The sequence below is a fragment of the Tenrec ecaudatus genome, chromosome 1, assembly GCF_050624435.1.
Source record: "Tenrec ecaudatus isolate mTenEca1 chromosome 1, mTenEca1.hap1, whole genome shotgun sequence".
NCBI lineage: Eukaryota > Metazoa > Chordata > Mammalia > Afrosoricida > Tenrecidae > Tenrec > Tenrec ecaudatus.
Genome location: NC_134530.1, coordinates 12,608,502 through 12,627,570, shown reverse-complemented (window position 1 = coordinate 12,627,570; position 19,069 = coordinate 12,608,502). Strand labels below are relative to the sequence as shown.

At 52.8% G+C, this 19,069-nt stretch overlaps 1 protein-coding gene across 2 annotated transcripts in view; it reads right to left on the bottom strand.

Annotated features, from left to right (window-relative positions):
• Positions 1 to 13,853: 13,853 nt before the first annotated feature.
• Positions 13,854 to 19,069, bottom strand: part of PDE4A (phosphodiesterase 4A) — a 40,248-nt gene continuing 35,032 nt past the window's right edge. For both annotated transcript variants that reach the window (XM_075546902.1, XM_075546909.1), the window contains exon 15: positions 13,854 to 16,390. In XM_075546902.1, the coding sequence (XP_075403017.1) occupies positions 15,758 to 16,390 (633 nt within the window). In that variant the 3' untranslated portion in view covers positions 13,854 to 15,757. The remainder of the gene's footprint in view (positions 16,391 to 19,069) is intronic.

Below are 19,069 nucleotides of genomic sequence, written 5' to 3'. Positions count from 1 at the left end.
CCTTGCTGGCTCTCAGTACCTCTGAGAAGCAGGTGGTTTGGTGGCACCCATGACCTGGGATCTATACACAAAGTGAGTCTAGAACAGTGTTTCTCAACCTTCCTAAGGCCACGACTCTTTCATATAGTTCCTCATGTGGTGGTGACCCCCAAGCATAACATTCTTTTCTTTTTTTTTTCTTTTTAAACATTTTATTAGGGGCTCATACAATGTTTATCACAATGCATACATATATCAATTGTGTATAGCACATCTGCACATTCATTGTCCTCATCATTTTCTTTTTTTTTCTTTTTTTACATTTTATTAGGGACTCACACAACTCTTATCACAATCCATATATATACATACATCAATTGTATAAAGCACATCCATACATTCCCCGCCCCAATCATTCTCAAAGCATTCGCTCTCCACTTAAGCCCTTTGCATCAGGTCCTCTTTTTTTTTTCCCCTCCCTCCCCGCTCCCCCCTCCCAATGTGCCCTTGGTAATTTATACATCGTTATTTTGTCATATCTTGCCCTATCCGGAGTCTCCCTCCCCCCCCCTTCTCTGCTGTCCCTCTCCCAGTGAGGAGGTCACATGTGGACCCCTGTAATCAGTTCCCCATTTCCAACCCACTCGCCCTCCGCTCTCCCAGCATCGCCCCTCACACCCCTGGTCCTGAAGGTATCATCCACCCTGGATTCCCTGTGCCTCCAGCCCCCATATGCACCAGTGTACAACCTCTGCTCTATCCAGCCCTGCAAGGTAGAATTCGGATCATGGTAGTTGGGGGGAGGAAGCATCCAGGACCTGGGGGAAAGCTGTGTTCTTCATCGGTACTACCTCGCACCCTCATTGACCCATCTCCTCTCCTGAACCCCTCTGTGAGGGGATCTCCATTGGCCAACACTTGGGCCTTGGGTCTCCACTCTGCACTTCCCCCTTCATTCAATATGGTATATATATACATATATAGACACACACACATATATATATACACACATATATTTTTTTTGCATGATGCCTTTATACCTGGTCCCTTTGGCACCTTGTGATCACACTGGCTGGTGTGCTTCTTCCATGTGGGCTTTTTTGCTTCTGAGCTAGATGGCCGCTTGTTCACCTTCATGTCTTTAAGACCCCAGACACTATCTCTTTTGATAGCCGGGCACCATCAGCTTTCTAGCATAACATTATTTTCGTTGCTACTCCATAACTGTAGTTTTGTCATATAACTGTCTGATATGCAGAATATAGTTTCATGGTTACCAATTGAACATCATGAAAGCATAGTGATGAATCACCAAAACAATATGTCATTATATATTGCGAAATGTTTATTTCTAATGACAAATAAATGAAATTTTGTCTTGAAGCATGGTGTAACATGGGTAACAGTCTTCACGCCAGGTATTCATCTGTGGGCCTATCTGCATGTGGGCAGACCCGCCTGGAGATGGATAGAGGCACCGTGTCTTGGTTCCTGAGACCATCTGAAATATGTGTTTTCCGGTGCTCTTAGGCAACCCCTGTGAGAGCCGTTTGACCTCCGCCCCCCAGGGGTCGCGACCCACAGGTTGAGAACCACTGGTCTAGAAGGAGTTGGGCACCCTCTTGTGGACGTCTGGGCAAAACCAGGGGCTATTTCCAGAAGAGGAAGGAGAAGCCTCGGGGTGTGGAGAACGCCCTGATCTCGGCTTACTGCTTCTCCAAAGTGAGCCTCCTTCAAAAGCTGTGATAAATGACATCTCTTATCCATTTTCGACATCAAACAAAACGTCAAGTGCATCGTTTAAAGGCCACTTCCTCCTGCCAGCCCGAGCACCTCTTCCAGACCCTTTGGCTGCTCTGGGTCACAACGTGGAGTTTTAGGACGCCACCGTTTCAGCCGGGTCACCCGGGAACACGTTTTCGGACTACGGATCCCAGGAGCCTCTGGGATCGAACAGCCAGAGCCTGACAGCTGGGGTAGGAAGTTTGAAAGTGGGCAGTGGATGCTGACTTCACTTGCTGTCAGCTCCAGGGTCAGGAAAGAAGGAAGTGTTAGCAAGGGCGTGGTCCTTTTACTCCTCAACTCCCGGATTTTGTGTCTAGAGAGTCTTCTTATAATTCATCGCCTAGGTTCTCCCCTGACTCAGGCCGCTTCATCCTTCTCGTGGCCATCTCTCAGCTCCTCTGAAATATTCAGCGTTTTTCCTTTCTTACCTCTATGCCCACCTGCAATGTTTATCCGCCTGCTCTCTTTCTTAACATGTCAGAACACACTCGGGTACAACTGACATCCAGGCACCTACCCCGGGGAGTTCCCTCCCGCGCTCCCCAAACCGCAGCTCTGCGAAACCCTTCATCTGCGATCGCTGCAGACTAGGTTGCTTTTTCTAGTTTTCTACCAAGGAAACCATACGCTGTGGTATCCTTAGATAGGTAGGTTCGGGTGCGGAGCGCATCCGCTGACCCTATCAGAGAGGATGACCCTTAAATGGCCCCGAGGTCCAAGGTTATGGAGGCGGGGGGGAGCAGTGTCGCAGAGGAGGGGCTGCCAAGGCAGAGGCATTACTGAGATTTTTGTCACCTGTCACCCAGTGGTAACTTATTCCCTCACCCACAGCCATTGGGCAGACAGGGGGCTTGGTCTGTCTCAGCCAATGGGAGGGGGGGCGGGTCCTCGAGGGGCGGGCCTGGACCAGGAAGCTCCGCCCACCAGGGAAGTTCCACCCACATGGGGTGGGGGGGTGGGAGTATGTGACATCATGAATTATGGTGACATCAGCCCTAAGGGGGACACTGCCCCGCTCAAACCCATGGAAGGCGCTCTCAGGCTTTGCACATCCCTGTGGCCTGGGTGCTTATTAACACACAACTTGTCTGGCTCCACCTTCCTGATTCTGAGTCTGTGGGTCTGGGGAGGAGCCGCAAGCTGTTTTCTCCAGCACCCTTCATTCTGATGTGGGCGACTCTTGGAACAGAATTCCAGAAGCTCTCCCCTTTGCCTTTCTGGGATGGGCTGGTTTTCCGGGAACCCAGACCCTCTGGTTAACCCTGGGTCAGGATTTCATGACCTGAGAGCATCATGCCCCTTCACTCCCCCAAGCTCCTGCAGTGAATGGTACTGGGTGGATGCACCCTAGTGAAAATCTCACTCTTCTGTTCAAACCCCCCACCGGTGCGCATGTGCAGTCTGTCTGAGAAAGGCACGGATCCTTTCCAATCACTTACACTCCCCAAACAGGCTCTTGAGGAGGGAGCACTAGAGGGAGGCACTGGCTAGGTGGTTTAGATGGCCTGCTTAGAGGCTCCAGACACCTGCTTACCTTCCATCCAGCCAACGGTCCTTGAGAACCGCGGGTGAGACAGGCAGGCCCTAAGCTAGGTACTAAGGAGGCAATAGAGGCCAAGCTCCTAAGCCATGATCCACCCAGAACTTTAGACTTGGTACTCCAATTGGCCAGGGGAGGCCAGGTGTAACCCACACAAGGTGACACTGTCGGGGGTGGGGTGGGGATGACTCCAAAATGACCCTCTACAACATTTGTTTGTAAGGTGAAATCTTTTTAATAAACGAGCTCAGTGTTTGTTTACAAGGTGCTCTGGGGAGTTAGTGGGTTACACTCTGGACAGCCGAGCAGGTAGCTCTAGGAAACCACCAGTCAGTGGCTGCTGGGAGGAAGAGGAGCTTTCCGCTCCTGTGGAGTCCTGCCTGGGAAAGCTACAGGAGCAGCTCCACGCTGGCCGTTAGGGTTGTTGTGTGAGTTAGAATCAACTAGACGGCAGTGATTTTTTGAGTTCACAGGCAGTTACGGCCACATTGTGGTAAGGCCAGCTTCCAAGTCTCCCTATTCCTACATGGTGGAAAACTCTGGGTTCGTTCACTTTCCGAACCCCTCACTGCGCTCTGGGACTCAAGGCAATGCCTCCAATCATCATGGCTTTGTCTGCGCACACTACAAACGTGTGCTGTTGTCTGGGGTGCTGTCAATCAGTGTGTTTATAGTGGCGGGTTTTGTTAAAATTGCTGGCGTTTTAGCCACCACGTTGTAGTAATTCATATGTGTGAGCCCGTATCAATAACTTTTTTTTTGAGAATGAAACAGCCACTAAGGGAAGAGGAGAAAAATGACACAACGCGGTGTCTATTCAATGATTGTGTTGCGCCAACAATGTTGTAATTCAATGTGGAAATTTCATATAATTGAGAAATAATACATTAAGCAATTTATAATGAGATCCCAGATTAGTCTATGATTACTACAGATAACCAACATTAAGAATTTTGTCCACCACTGGAGTGTCATGGTCTTGTACTGAGCTGGCGTGTGTGTTGCTGTGAGCCTGGAAGCTAGGCCACGGGTCTCTTAAGGACCAGCAGGACCCATCTCTGAGGATGAGCTCCTTCTGATAACACGTGTGAAGTGAGTGAGGTGGATTCTTGCCTCTCACTTCTGAAGAGCCTTTTGGCTGTGGCGTCAGGATGGGAGGAAGGTGTGCATACGATACCATCTGGGTTGCTGAAAGTGGGGAGGTCTTGAAGAACGGACTGAAGAAGATCAAAGACTGTAGTCTTCAGTATGGATTACACCTCAACATAAAAAGCAAAAAAGAAAAATAAAAGAAAAAATTTTTAAAAAAAGAAAAACCAAAAAAAAAAAAGAAAAACCTTCACAACTGGTCCAATGAGCAACATCATGACAGATTGGCATTGCCACAGATTTCATTTTGCTTGGATATACCATCAATAGCCCTGGAAGCAGCAGTCAAACTACCGTATATCCTCAAGTATAAACCAAGTTTTAAAGCAAATTTTATGCCGTTTTCTGGTAAAATTAGTCGCCTTGGCTGATATTTGGGTCGGCTTATACTCGAGTATATACGGTACATATTGCATTGGGCAAATCTGCTGCAAAAGTTGTCTTTAAAGTGTTAAGAGACAAAGATGTTACTTTAAGCATTAAGTGATATTTTTTATTCCTTCCTATGCATACAAAAACTGGGTAAGGCAGACTGAGGAGGAATTGGTACTTTTGAACTACGGTGTTGGTGATGAATATTGAATATACCATGGTTGCCAGGAGAATCACCTTAAGCTTCACTTTAACAAGACCCAGGGCTATTCTCGTTTATTATCTGATTCAGGGGCAGGAACAACAATGACTTCGGGGTGCCATGTTCCAGACGCCGTACAGTACCACCGGGAGTGCAGCACACTGCTTCTGTCCTCCTGGAGTGGGATAAGCATTGGGCTGCTCATTGCAAGGCCCACTATTGAAACCCAGCAGTAGCTGTGAGGTAGAAGGAGGTCTGTCCGCTCCCGTAACAATTTACAGTCTTGAAAACCCTGTGGAGTGTGTTCTTTGGGCTTGCGCCGAGTTGAAATCAACTTGATGGCAGTGGGTTTGTTTGTTTGATCTTAGGGGAGGTAGACAGTCACATGATTATCCATTCATGTACTGCCATAAACCCTGACAAATGCTCAAGGAAGAACATAGTTTGCAAAGGTCACAAGCAACGTATGTTTCAGCCTTATTTATAAGCTATTTTTCTCCCCTGATTCTGCCTTGCTTAGCATTGGAGTTCCATGCCTGGAAGATCAACGCACAGTGGGACCTTCACAAACATTTGAATGCTGAGTAGACTAATTCACGGTCACAACGGATATGCAATAGCTCAGTGGCTGGATTCAAGTGGGTTGACCTGATGTTCTCAGATGCTTCAGCAAGTGTGGATTTTGCCAATACCGTGGAAGAGCAGTCGGTCAGGCAGGATTTCAGTGAAACATTCCGAAACCTCTTCTAGCTCCTTGTCACGGTGATCTTGAGACTTCATGAAGCAAAGTATCTGTGCATATCCAGTCATTCAATAAGTAGTTACTAAGGTTGTTGAGAACTTTGAGATACATACATGATTATATATATACTCATGTTATATACAATCAGCTTTAGAACCTTCCTGCAGCTGCTGTTTAGTGAGGAGGAATGGCTCTGGTTCCTGAAAGGACTGCTCATGGGACACCGTGAGTTCCTTTATTCGGCTACTTTCACTACCCCCCACCCCACTTTGAGGGGCGTGAGCTGAGTCTTGCATTCCAACTTCCCCGGCGGTGGACGTCACCACGGCCACCACCACTGGAGCTTTGGGACAAGTCAGTCTGGAATGGGGACGACAGGGACGTCCTCAGAACGAGCATATGAAGGGGGTGGGGGTGGGGTGCAGGCCGGGGCTCCTTCTGGGAAAGGGGAGGGGGCGCCTGGGTCCCTCCTCCGGAAGCGGGAACAGCAGGTGGGGAGCCCTTGAGAACTGAACGTCTGGGGTGGGGTTGCGGGGCCTGGCGGGGGTCTCCTTACGAAAGAAAGGGCAGTCTAGAACGTCCGTCCTCGGCAGGGTACCCTGGCACCCCGCCTGAGAAGGGACCCCGAGGAAGCTGGGGCTCCGTCAGGATGGGCACGAATCTCGGGAAGGAAGGGTCCACTCGGGTGTGACTCTCAAGAAAATGAGACGATGCCAGGGGTCCCCCTCGGGGAGGAGGCAGCATGCCAGGAAGCCCCTCGCAAAGGTGACAGGACCCCAGGGCCCCTCCTCAGGAGAGGGGACGACGCTGAGGTCGCCACGACGCTGGGCTCGCTCTCAGGAAGGGGCGTTATGCCGGCGCGCTCACTCGTCCACGGGCGCTCGCACCTCCCAGCTCCCGGGCTCCCACGGCGAAGCGGCCGCACATTTCATTGGCTGCTCCCTCGACTACTGGCCAATCACCGCGCGAGACGAAAGCGCCCGCCCTGGCCACGCCCCCATCCGGTCTGCGCGCGCCTTCCTGGTCCTGCTGTACTTCCGCAGCCCCGCTCTAGGGGGCGCGCCGGGACTGGCGCTCCCAGGTAAGGGATGGGCTGTGTTTAAAGGGTCGGCAGTTTGAAACCACCCGCAGCCCCGCGGGAGAGAGACTGGGCTTTCTACTCCCTTAAGCAGGAACATGCTCAGAAACCCACGAGCGGTCGCTATGAGGCTGCATGGACTGATAGCAGTTCTTTGGTCTGCTTTTTTGGTACCCGCCATACAGGTATGTGAGACGTGAGTGCCTAGCACACCTGGAGAGGGGAAAGCAACCTGCTGAGATCCAGATTCACTGCCATCAAATTCTGACTCACAGCCAGTGAGTCGCCCCTGTGAGCTTCCCAGACTAACTCTTTACAAGAGAGTCTGAGGAGTGGCTGGCGGTTTCGAACTGCTGACCTCGCGGTGAATAACCACCCTGACCCATAATCTCTGAGTCACAAGGCCTCGGCTGAGCTCGTCTTGAAGGACAGTGTTAACCAGAATCCAGAGTCGTGTGTGCTTATCCACCTTACTGTGCGCTGCCCAGGTAACAAGTGCCACCTGGTTATTTTTTCCCCAGTTATCAAATAACTTCTCTCTGATTGTTGAGGTAGTACTCACTCACTGTCTTGCACAATTTGGTCATGCTGTCAGGAGCGACCAGTCCCTGGAGAAGGACATCATGTTTGGTCAAGTGGAGGGGCAGTGAGGAAGGAGGCCTTCAACCAGGTGGGCCCACATGGTGGCTGCAACTATGGGCTCAGGCCGGGGAACCATGGAGAGGCTGGCGCAGGACCGGGTAGCGTTTTGTTCTGTTGTGCATGGGATCGCTATGGGTTGGAACCAATTCGGAAGAATGCAGAACACAAAAAACAAATCTCTTTAAGAACAACCACTAGAACAGTGGTTCTCAACCTTCCTCACGCCGAGACCTTTAAATATAGTTCTAACTCTGGTTCCTTTCCAGAATGTACTCGTCTTTGGTCCTTTACCAAGGGCGTCCTGGACATGGAGCTGTTTTGAGTTATAAATATAGTTCCTCATGCGGTGGTGACCCCCCCCAACCATAACATTATTTTTGTTGCTACTTCATCACTGTCATTTTGCTACTGTGATGAATTGGGTGACCTCTGTGAAAGTGTCGTTCGACCCCCATAGGGGTCGCGACCCACAGATCGAGACCCGCCGCACCAGAGAGATCCATTGTAAACATCCGACAGACAAGCTGCCTTTTCTATGCGCCTTTTGTTGAGTGCTATGTACTACGAAACTTGTGTAAATGTCTTCACTGTGAGCATCCTGTCCCATCAGTAGAAAGAGACCTGGCATGTTTGGGTTGCTGCTTCACTCAGGTGTCGCATCATGTAATGGCTCTCTGATACTGTTGGACATTCCACAATGCTCTGCCTGTGGTGGTGTAGTGCATTACGCGGGTGGGAGCTGTTAACCATGAGGCCGGCAGTTTGAACCCCTGTCCCCTCTGAAGGAGAAAGATGAGGTTTGATGGTGCTTTGAAGGTTTCCAGCCTCAGAAATCTTCAGGGCTGTTCTAGCCTGTCCAATAGGGTTGTTATGAGTCAGAATCAACTCGTTGGCAGTGAGTTTGTTTTTTTGGAATTTAATGTTGGACGTCTGGGATCTTTTAATAATTCTTCCCCATTCTGACCGAACTAGAGGAGGGACGTTTTTATTTCTGTATCTGATTGTTCCTTATTTATTTATTTATTTTTGATTGTTTCTTTAGGCTAAACAATTTTTTAAAAGGCAATGCCTTGTGAAAGAATGCCATTGAATTGTATACTGAAAAATGAGTTAAAAGAGCAAGTTTTGTTATATATTTTAAAAGAAACAAACAAAAAAAAAAAGGAAAAAAAATTCCATGACTGGGTCAAAGTCCGCACACACAATGGTTATGCTTTTGATCAATATTGCCAGATTGGTGGTGTGTACCAGCTTCTACCAATATCAGTGACGTATAGGAGTCAACCATTTGCTTAAAAAAAAAAATAGTGCCTGTGGCAGTTACATAATCTCATGTCAACTTGAGTTGACATTAAGAGTAAAGGGGTGGAATCTAGACTGTCAATCAGGTCACAGCCTGATGATGCTCATTGTGGGCGTGGCCTTCTCCTGAGGATTCTGGGAACTTTCTTTCTTCCTCCCTGGAAGCAGGCCACCCACACTCTCTCTCTGCTTTATCTTCCTATTGACAAGCCACATGGAGCCATGCTGAATGCAGCCAGAGCCCTGGAGATGCATCTACCACCAGTGGATCCACAAGACTTTGCACCCACCGGACCTGTGAGCTTCCTGCATTTCGCATCATTGCATGTGCTGCCTGAGTCTGAAGACTGATTATTGGACTGCTATTGGACTTAGCGACTTGATCTAGGCTGGACGGGGATGTTTTCTTAATAGTCAGTTACTCTTTAATATAAAGCTCTCTCACACACATAATGTGAGTGCCAGGGAGTTTGTTTCTCTGGACGACTGGGACTAACGCGGTACCTGATTTCATTTCCACTGCCCTTCTAAAAATAAGTGTTGAAGAGCCACCTAGTTGGGCAGAACAGAACCATCCGATAGGGTCTTCTTGCTCTTTGTTTTCCCATACGGTTTCTTAAGCTGTAAAGCTTTGGGGCCCTATGGCACGGGCTCTTCTTCCTCGGAGCAGCTGGTGGGTTTGAACCTCAGACCTTTAAGGTTAGCAGCTGAGCACTTGAGCTATTCTACCACTAGGGCTCCTTCCATAAGGGAACGTCTAGGGGGTGGGGGTAGGGTTTTCCTCTGGGTTCAAATCCACTCAAAGGCACGCACAGCCATCAGATCGATGCCGACTCACAGCACCCCTATAGGCTCGGGCCGACCTCCCCCTGAGAACATTGTCTTCTCTGCCAAATGGAACCGATGCCAGAACATTCCGAAAAGGCAGCCGGAGAGGCTGAGACCACCGTCTGGCACAGGTTCCCAAACTCCTTGGGTTCGCTCGCTCGCTGCTGACTCGGTGCCCCCGTGGGACAGGGCAGCTGCCCCTGTGGTTTCTGAACCTCACTCTTCTAGGATTGGAAGGTCTCTTCTTTCTTCGTATGAGCCGCTGGTGGTCTCCAACTGCTGATATTCTGATTGCAGCCCGATCAGTAACACTCTGCCACAAGGGTTCCTTAAGTGTCCTGCTGTCCCCTCTTAGGGGGAAAAAGTAAATGACTCACCACCCTCTGACAATTAAAAAAATTCACACTGCAGCCTGCAATCCAGGATAAAGTGTAGTTGTTGGCTTTCAGCGCCCCTGGGATTGTTCCAGCGCCCCAGGGATCTCCCACTTTGGTTAAAAAAAAAAAAAAAAAGACCATGTAATCGTTCCCAGCAGGCCTGGTCTTCTAAAGGCCAAAGGTTGGGGTGGGGGAGGGGAACGGGAACATTTGCCCAGGGCCTCACAGCCTGCAAGTGGCTGGTGTCAATTTCAGAGAATGAACCCACTCCACCCCTTCCCCAGCTCCCTTTGGTCTGTTCAGATTACAGGCCCTTCTGCTCTGGGTCACCTTCGCCTGAGGAAAGATGAACACCCCGCCGGGGGAATTTTCAACAGCCTGCCTAGGGTCACCCGCTGGCCCCCACCCTTTGACCCACATTCTCAGGCTGTCGCCACAGCCCCAAGCTGCTGTGGAGCTCTTCCAGAGCCGGAGGGTGTTTGGCGCATTTTGCACACCTATCTGTTCTTCTACCCTGGGGAAACTGAGGCCCGGAGCAAGAAGGTTGTCCAAGAACACACCACTACTCCCTGCACCCCACCCCCACCTTCGAGCCCTTTGCCCCTGACTCTGCTTCCCCGTCGTGGAACCACGTCCATGTCTCCCCTGGGCTCCCAGCGCAAAGTTCAGCTTCCCTAGAAACTTCCACCTAGTTTTCTAGAACCCTCTGTGTCCATGCTGGCCCGGGGCCCTCATCTGCGAGGAGTTTTATAACCACAGGCTGTGCCAAGTCCTCGACATTCGCTCTCCCACTGGACTGGCCAAGACCAAAGCCATGGGCAACACCACGCCGGTCGTCCTGTAAAGTCAAATGCAAAGCCCAGTCCCCCTGTTGCACTTCGCACATTTCAAGTACCTCCGCGCCGGCCAACACAGATATGAACGCTCCATGGTCACAGGACATTCCGAACCACGCTGGACATCTGAACGCAGGCTAACCCTACTTTAGCAATCATGCAACCGAGGAGCAGAAAGGTCAAGTTCAAAGTCACACAGCTAGCGCTGGGGTCCAAACCCAGAGGCCTTGGAAGCTAGGGCCCGATGGCACAGTTGGCGAGCCCATGACCCTTTTGTGGCTCCAGGCAAGCTGCCCTGGCTGTGTCCCAAACGCCTGCTCTGACCCTACAGGCTGCATTCCGCCCCTTCAGCACCTGCCTGTCTTTCACTCCTCGAAAGGGGTACACCCGGGAGGCAGCCAATATTCTAATCAGGAAACCCATAGTCAAAACACTTCGGTGCTTTGCGCATGCCCACCCTGGGTCAAGGGCAGGGTTGCCCGACTGAGCATTAAAGTGCACAAGCCTCTTTGGAGTCTGGAAGAGCAGGAAGTCACGTCGAGGCAGAAGGCGCGTCTGACTCGAACCACGGTCGTCCCATTCGTGTCCTTTGCATGTGAAAGTCGCACCGTGACTAAGACCAGAGAGGAATCGATGGGCTTGAACGGTGCTGCCAGAGAACACTGAGAAGTCCCGCGGACCACCAAAAGGACAGACACTTGTCTCGGACAGACAGACAGCATGCTCCTTAGAAGCCAGGGTGGCGAGACTGGGTCTCAAGTTGCTTAGGCTATGTCTACCAGGAGAGGCCAGTCCCTGGAAAGTAGAGGGGCAGCCCACAAGAGGCCCACCCTGGGTGAGATGGGCCTACCCAGTGGCCGTGACCGTGGGCACACCAACAGTCCTGAGGCTGGCACAGGGCCAGGCAGGGATTTCCTCTGGCACTCGGGGTCACCACTCAACAGGACTAACGCCACCAACATCTGTTTTTATCCACCGGGAACCCTGGTGGCTACTGGGCTACCTCATGAGCTGCTAACCACAAGGTCAGTGGTTCTAACCCCCCAGCGGGTCCTCTGTGGAAGATGAGGCTGGCTGCACCTATAAAAATAGGAGGTTTGGGAAACCCAAAAAGGGCAGTTCTCCTCGGTCCTGTTGGGTTGTGGTTCCAAGGTCAGAATCAACTAGAGGGCAGTAAGGGTTTAAATCTTCACCCCGCATTAGTGGCTTGGTTCCAGTAACGGTTGTCAGAAGTGTTTTATTGGTGAACTTGATAGTTTGTGAATTAGGCTACCCGTGGGGTTCGTGCCAGCCCATGGCTTCCCTATAGGACAGAGCAGAGCTGCCCCAAGGGGGTTCTGAGTCTGCCATCTCCTCGGAAGCAGACTGCTTCACAGAGCGTCAGGCGTGCTCGAACCAATCCTTTTGGTTGTCAGTCATGTGTTTTAACCACTGTACACCAGGGCTCCTTAATTAGCCCGATATGATTTTTTAAAAAAGGCTTCCAGGGATGGAATTAATGGCCTTCAAATAGGTGACCTGGCTGCGACTCACTTTCCAACCTTGTATAAACACACTAGAAACAGCTTGAACCCTGAGTGATCGGCGTCTAGCTAATACCCGAGAGCAGTGTGTCCCAAAGTGGGCCATAACCCCCGCTGAGGGGCGCCGGAACAATCCCGTGGGGCTGCAGAAGCAGATACCCACACTGTAACCTGGATCATGAGCTAGATTACAAAAGTTTACAATTGCAAGGGGGGGCACTGGATTTTAGTTTGTGTTTTCGGGAGCGGAGCGAGCTAGGCCAAATACGCTCGAGAACCTATGCTTTCTGGATTCCGGCTGCCTGATAGCCGTAAAGCTGAAGACCCAGGAGGAGTTGGTTTTACCTCACAGCAAGAAGCTAAGGCCACGTGGCGCTGTCCCCGAGGACACACCCCCTCCCCGCCCCAGCTGTGGCCCTCACAGAGCCAGACAGCCACATCTTTCTTCCCTGGAGCAGCTGGTGGGTCCTAAGTGCCCTCCCTCCTGTTTGCAGCAAAGCACCCCACCACTGCCACATCAAGGTTTCTTCCATGGCCTCAAGGCTCGAAACTACCCAGAATTCAAAAACACACACCAAGAAACCCTGCCACTGAGTCGACCCGGCTCACCGTGACCTTGCAGAATGGAGCAGGCTTGCCCTGTGCGTTGCTTAGACTGTCAGTCTTCACAGCAGTGACGTGTCCATCCTTCTCATGCAGCGCGGCTAGTGGTTCCCAACAGCCGACCCTCTGGTTAGCGGCCCCGGCCGTATCCCACTACCACACCCAGAATCCTTTCAACAGTTTAACAAACAGCCTGCCTCTGGGAAACTTCTTTTTTTTAAGCATGCAGGGTGACAGTTTCAACACGTGAGGGCTACAGGCCAGAAACCCAGAGTCTAAAGTAGTCTGCACCCTGCCCGGTCCTGTGAGGACCTTCAGGGGGTTCAGTCTCTCACGGCAAGCACCCAGTCAGCTCTCCCTCCGGGGGACTGTCAGGCAGGGTAGAACTGACCCTGTGGGTTTCTGAGACGGGAACTCTTTTATGGGAGGCCGAAGCCACCTTTCTCCCAAGGAGTGGCTGGTGGTTTCAAACGTGGGACCTTGTGGCTAGCAGCCCAGCAGGTACCCAACTCCCCCACTAGGGTTTCATAAACAGCACTCGCAGGTCTGCGTGCTTCTTTCTGTGACCGCATTCTTCCAATGTAATGTCGGCCCAAGACCTTTTATTCTAACCCGGCATGTTTCTAAGCCCAGACGCAGAGTGGTGTCAGGCTGCCAGACTGGCTCCCGCAGCCTCTGCATCAGGATATAGGGTCCAGACCCTCCCCTCCACCCACCCCATATCGTCAAAATTCCACCTGTTGGGCAGGGGAAGAGAGGATACAGGCACCCCCTCCCACACTCCCTCCCCCCTACCAAAAGGCGGTCTCCATTGGAGGGTTTCCCAGAAACGAGGTGGGGGGGTGGTGGAGGCGCAGGGGGCAAGAATGAAGCCATGTGAGCCAGGAAGGTCGGTGAAAGCCTCGGTTTAATCAGAGACATGATCGAAGGATTGGTTACCGATCAACAACACGCCGACTGATCGTCAAGTGGACAACACACACACACACACACACACACACACACGGCTCCCTGCACCCACCCTGGGAAGAGGGGGCCCTGGAAAGGGACTGTGGGCCCATCTTGCCCCACTCCCCGTCCCACCAGCTCCTGGGGGAGGGGGGCCTCCACGGGCTCTGCCCCCTGTGGGGGGGCTTGCCTTCCTGGGGTGGTCTGTGGGACAGTTCATGTAATTCAGCAGAACAGAAGGCTTCCTTCCGGAGGCCCTGCCTTCGTTCCCAGCCAGGTCTGGGGAGCAGCCAGGGAAGGGCACATTCTGATTTCCCTTTATGCATAAACCAACCTGACAGCAGGTGTAAAAGAACCAGAGAAAACACCGCCAACAAACGACCCACGGGGGCGCTGCGGAGACAGAAACTGCTTGTGCTACACAAATAAACCCTGTACAGCATTAAGGGGCTGGGTGCCCTCACCTCGGCGGGAGGGGGGCAAGGGGCGTAACAGATGGAAGTCTAGGCTGGAGGGGTGCGGGCTCAGGGCTACAGTACCGTATGCTCAGAAGTAAGGGGAGAGGGCAATACAAGAGTTCGCCCTGCCTTGCCAACCTGTAGAGCCAGGCTAGGGGGCATGAGAGAGAGAGAGGGGGCTGTGTTTTCTTCTAAGCAATCTTCATGGCTTGGGGGAAGAGCCAGGATGAGTAGGGCCGAGGGGGCACAGGGGAGGAAAGGCTGAGAAAAGACTCCGGTGCCAGGGTGGGAAGGAGTGCCCAGGAAGGGGAATGTGGGTATACATCTTTATTGCTTCCTCCCAGGGCGAAGGGATGGGCTACAGTCAGTCCCGAGGGGGCTGGGAGAATGAGGGGGGAGGCACCCCCAGGAGGGGAGCTCCTGACACCCCACCTTCACTCCAGATGTAGCTGGGAGCCACTGTAACACGCCCCTCTCCTATGGCCACAGGGTGGGGTGGGGGGGTCATTAAGGCAGAAACAAGAGGAGAAGCAGCTGGAAAGGGAGGGTGCAGGCCAGAGCTGCTGCTCCTCCCTCCCCCCAAAACGGAAACCATTCCAAATAAACTGGAAGGGGAAGAAAGGTGGTAAGTGGAGGGGGGGGGCAAGCCTTCCCCAAACCTCAGGCTCAAGGCTAGCCAGTGGGAATGACCCCTCCCCACCTTAAAATGAGCAGTACTCACCCCCCCACGCCCCCCCAGGCAGCGTAGCCTGGTTTGTGCAAAATGAAACGGAAGACTTAGTTGGGGAAGTCAGGTAGGGGCTGGGGCTGGGGCCTCCCACAGAGACCCCCCAACTCCGCCCAGAATGGCTATTCCTGACTAGGTTCCAAAGACCCTCCCCAATTCAGGAGAAAAGCGGGGTAGGGGTAATGGGCTGAGGGGTGGCGGGGACTCCACACCCCAGCTTGGGCCTGGGCTGTGAGGCCGGAAGACTAGAACCTGGGGTGAGGGGTGGGGAATTCAGGGAGCAGGGAACCTGGGTGCGGGACGGGGGAGAGCCTGGAGCAGGAGCATCTACAGTTGCTGTGTTTCATTCTTTTTTTGTTTTTTTCTTTTTTCTAAAAATGTTAACCCTTAAAATTAAAAAATAAAATAAAATCCCTTCCCAGACCTCAGCACCTCGTTCCCCAGTCCCACCACCTCCCCAAACCAATCATCCAAACTAACCAACAAAAAAAAGTCCCCATGGGTAGGGGTGCGGAGGAGAGGGGACAAAAAAAAAAGAGGAAAAAAAAAGTTACTTTTCCGTCTTCTTTTTTCTCAGGCCCGCGAGTTTCTGAGGCATAGGAGGCGGCGCTCGGGGAGTGCCGAGGGAGACCACCGTGGGGGGGGACAGGGTCTGGGGGCTGGGGTTCAGGGAGGGTCTCCATTTGAGCTCTGCCCGTTGGAGGCTGTAAGTGTGGCTGGGTCCCTTGGACACATCCCTGTGCACGGATGACACGCTCTCTTGGCAGCCTGGTGCTCCCTTCGGGACCCCCCCTCGGCCGCCATGGAGGGGAGGCCCTTGAAGCCCGGGGCCTCCTCTTCAGGGAGCGGGGTCCTCAAGGCAGGCTGAAAGGTGCATCCAAGGGACAGGGCCTGGGCGCTGCTGCAGCTTACGTCTTGGGTCTGGGCCTGGGCCGTCCTCTTCTCGGCTGGGGGGACTGGCGGGGCCATGTGCACTTCCTCCAGCTGGTAGCCCTGGGCCAGGGCCAGTTCTTGCACTGTGGATGCATCTTGGCTTGGGGCTGCCAGCTGGGCCTTCGTCACCTCCTCCTCCTCTTCCTCCTCCAGAGTCAGCTCAAACTGGAACTTGTCGGGGGCTGGCGGGTGGCCTGGGCCCCCGGGCTCGTCCTCCTCGGGGGGTGGCGAGGGACTCTGGCGAATGGCACTGTAGTACCAATCCCGGTTGTCTTCCAATGTGTCCAGGATCCCCTGGGCATCGGGGTGGACCAGGTCTGCCCACGTCTCCCACAGCGGGTGCACAATGTAGTCGATGAAGCCCACCTGCAGGGGCAGGGGTGGGGGAGAGGCAGAGGGAAGCATCACCAGGTGGTCTGCTGCGGCGGACAGGACAGCAGCACCTCCCCCACCCCCACCCCCCAGGTGGTGGCAGGTGGAGGAGGATGAAAAAGATGGCAGATACCAGCTGACCCAGGCATTTCACTTCTCCAGCTCCACCCTGGGAAAGCTCCGGTACAAGTGAGAGCGCGTGCGAGACAGAGAAATCACGTGTGAAAGTAAACAAAAACAACACAGTGTGCATCCGCGGGGGCTCGGTTTGTTTCCATCCCAGCAAGGAGACCTGGTGGAGCAGCGGGTGCCCCGCTGGGCTGCTAACCACCACAGTCACCAGCCGCCGAGGAAGAGAGAGGAGGCCTTTTACTCCCATACAGAATTAGAGTCCTGGTGGGGCCGGGAACTTTTTTTTATATATAAATTTTCAAGGGTTCATGAGGGAGGGAAAAACAAGGAGCTGATCCCAAGGGCTCAAGTCGAAAGAAAATGTTTTGAAAATGACGGTGGCAATGTATGTACAACTACGCTTGACACAGCGGATGGAGGGGTTAACTTTTTTTAAAAAAGATGGATGGGTGGATGGCGATAAGAGCTGTAAGAGCCCCCAATAAAATGACTTATTAAAAAGAATGACAGTGTCCAAAACCCACGGGGGCCCTTCTAGCCTGTGCTCTAGGGTCCCTTGGAGTAAGGATCGACTCGGTGGCAGTGAGAGACACCACAGGACCCATTCCAGGTGATGGTGACGAAGAAACCAGCGCGCGCGGTCACACCCTGGCACTCCATGGGCCTGTCTAGCTAACCACCCTGACTTCTTGTTCTCTCTTGCTTTCTTTAAAAAAACAGCCAACTAAATGAAATTTAAACCAACCAACCAGCCGTCCTCACTGCATGGAGCTGATTCTGGCTCAGGGAGAGGGACTGACGCAGCGGCTGCAACCATGGACTTGGACAGACTCGGGGTGGTGTGTGGTCCAAGGTGGAGCAGTGTTTCATTCTGCTACACAGCACAGTGGGTCGCCGTGAGTCGGAACTAACTCAAAGGCACTGCACACCACCACCACCGCCAGCACCACCACCAGCACCAGCAGCACCCGGTCGAGTGGTGTTAGGCTTTGAGCTGGTAGGCGTTTGCAGTAGCTTGCACAGGATACGCCTTGATTAATTTTTGTCCTCTCCTGTCCGTTAGTTTCCGTCAAGTTTATCCCAATGGCTGGCTACCTCCTGGCTGCAGAGCTGCTGCCGAGCCTGTTCCAGGCAGGTCAGAACCCTTCGGGGAGCAGATGACCAGGCCCGCTGTCCAAGGTGCCACTGGCACCGTCAACCTTTCAGCTAGGAGTCAAGTCTTGAGAGTTAGGCTGCTTTCTTTTTTTTAAGTTCTGTAGGATCTTAGGATTTCTCTGGATTCACACAGTGGCTGCAGCAGGGGGTTCAGCCCCGAGAACAATGGAGGATGGAGCAGAATCGGGTACCATTCTGTTCTGTTGTCCGTGGGGCCGCTTGCTCCGAGTCAGAAGCAAGTCCTCAATGCCCCCCTCCTTTCTTTCTTTTTTTTGTTGCTGCCCCTCTACTTTACCAAGCAGGGACTGGTTTCCCCTGAGAATGCAGTCAAAGTATGCGAGACAAAATCTCGCCACCTGGCTTGTAAGGAGCTTGCTGGCTCTGCCTCTTCCAGGACAGACGTGTCTGTTCTTCTGGCAGCCCACGACCCCGCCCATCTTCTTTGCCAGGACCATAACTCAGGTGCATCAATACTTCTCCCGTCTTCCGTATTCAATGGCCAACTTTCACATGCATAGGAGATGACTGAAAATGCACCCAGACAGTGACTAAATAGTACACCCGCTACTTTTATCCTCTGGGATGCTGAGTCCCGAGAAGGAAACGGAGGAACCACCCCGTGACCCTCGAAACATCCCCAGAAAAGTCGATAGCGGAAAACGAAGCACACGCGAAAGACACGCTCCGTAGAGTAAGTGGCTCACAACCACAATTGTAGAACTCACGCAGTGGCTCTCCAAAGGGTGGGAGTGAGGGCTATGGGCTTGGTCTTCTCCCTGTGTCGTTTGCAATCCCCTCAACACGCAAACCGAAGCTGTACAAGGCTGGTTCCTTCGGAAAACCAAGACTTCACTTCCCTGGGGACCCGTGATCAGAAGGGGCCAGTCCCCGGAGAAGGACATCAAACTTGGTCAAGGACGGGGGCCCTCGGGAGGAAGGACTGATACAGGGCCATGGGTTCATGTGCGGCCGGAACCGGGCAGTGTTTCCCTCTGTTGTATCTTGGTGAGCTCAGAGTTGGAACAGACTCACTGACACCTAACAACCCCAACGCGGACATGCGGCAATGCCTGGAGGTCATTGTGGCTGTCGCCGCTTGGTGGTGCAGCGCGGTGTTCCAGATATCTAGTGGGTGGAGCACAGAGAGGCTGCATCGACACCCTCCCCTGAGCAGGTGGCCCTGCCTGCAAGAACAAGGGAGCTTCCGATGTCGGCAGGGCTGAGGCTGAGAAACCTGGTCTGCCCGGGCAGACACGCCAAAGCCAGAGGGTGACGTTCACCCACTAGCAGCCTGGAAGAAGGGGCGGGAAAGACACCGGCACGTTTGCTCTTTCCAGATGAGTCTTTTACAACTAGGACGGCGTTCCTGCGTCGCCTGGCGCACGC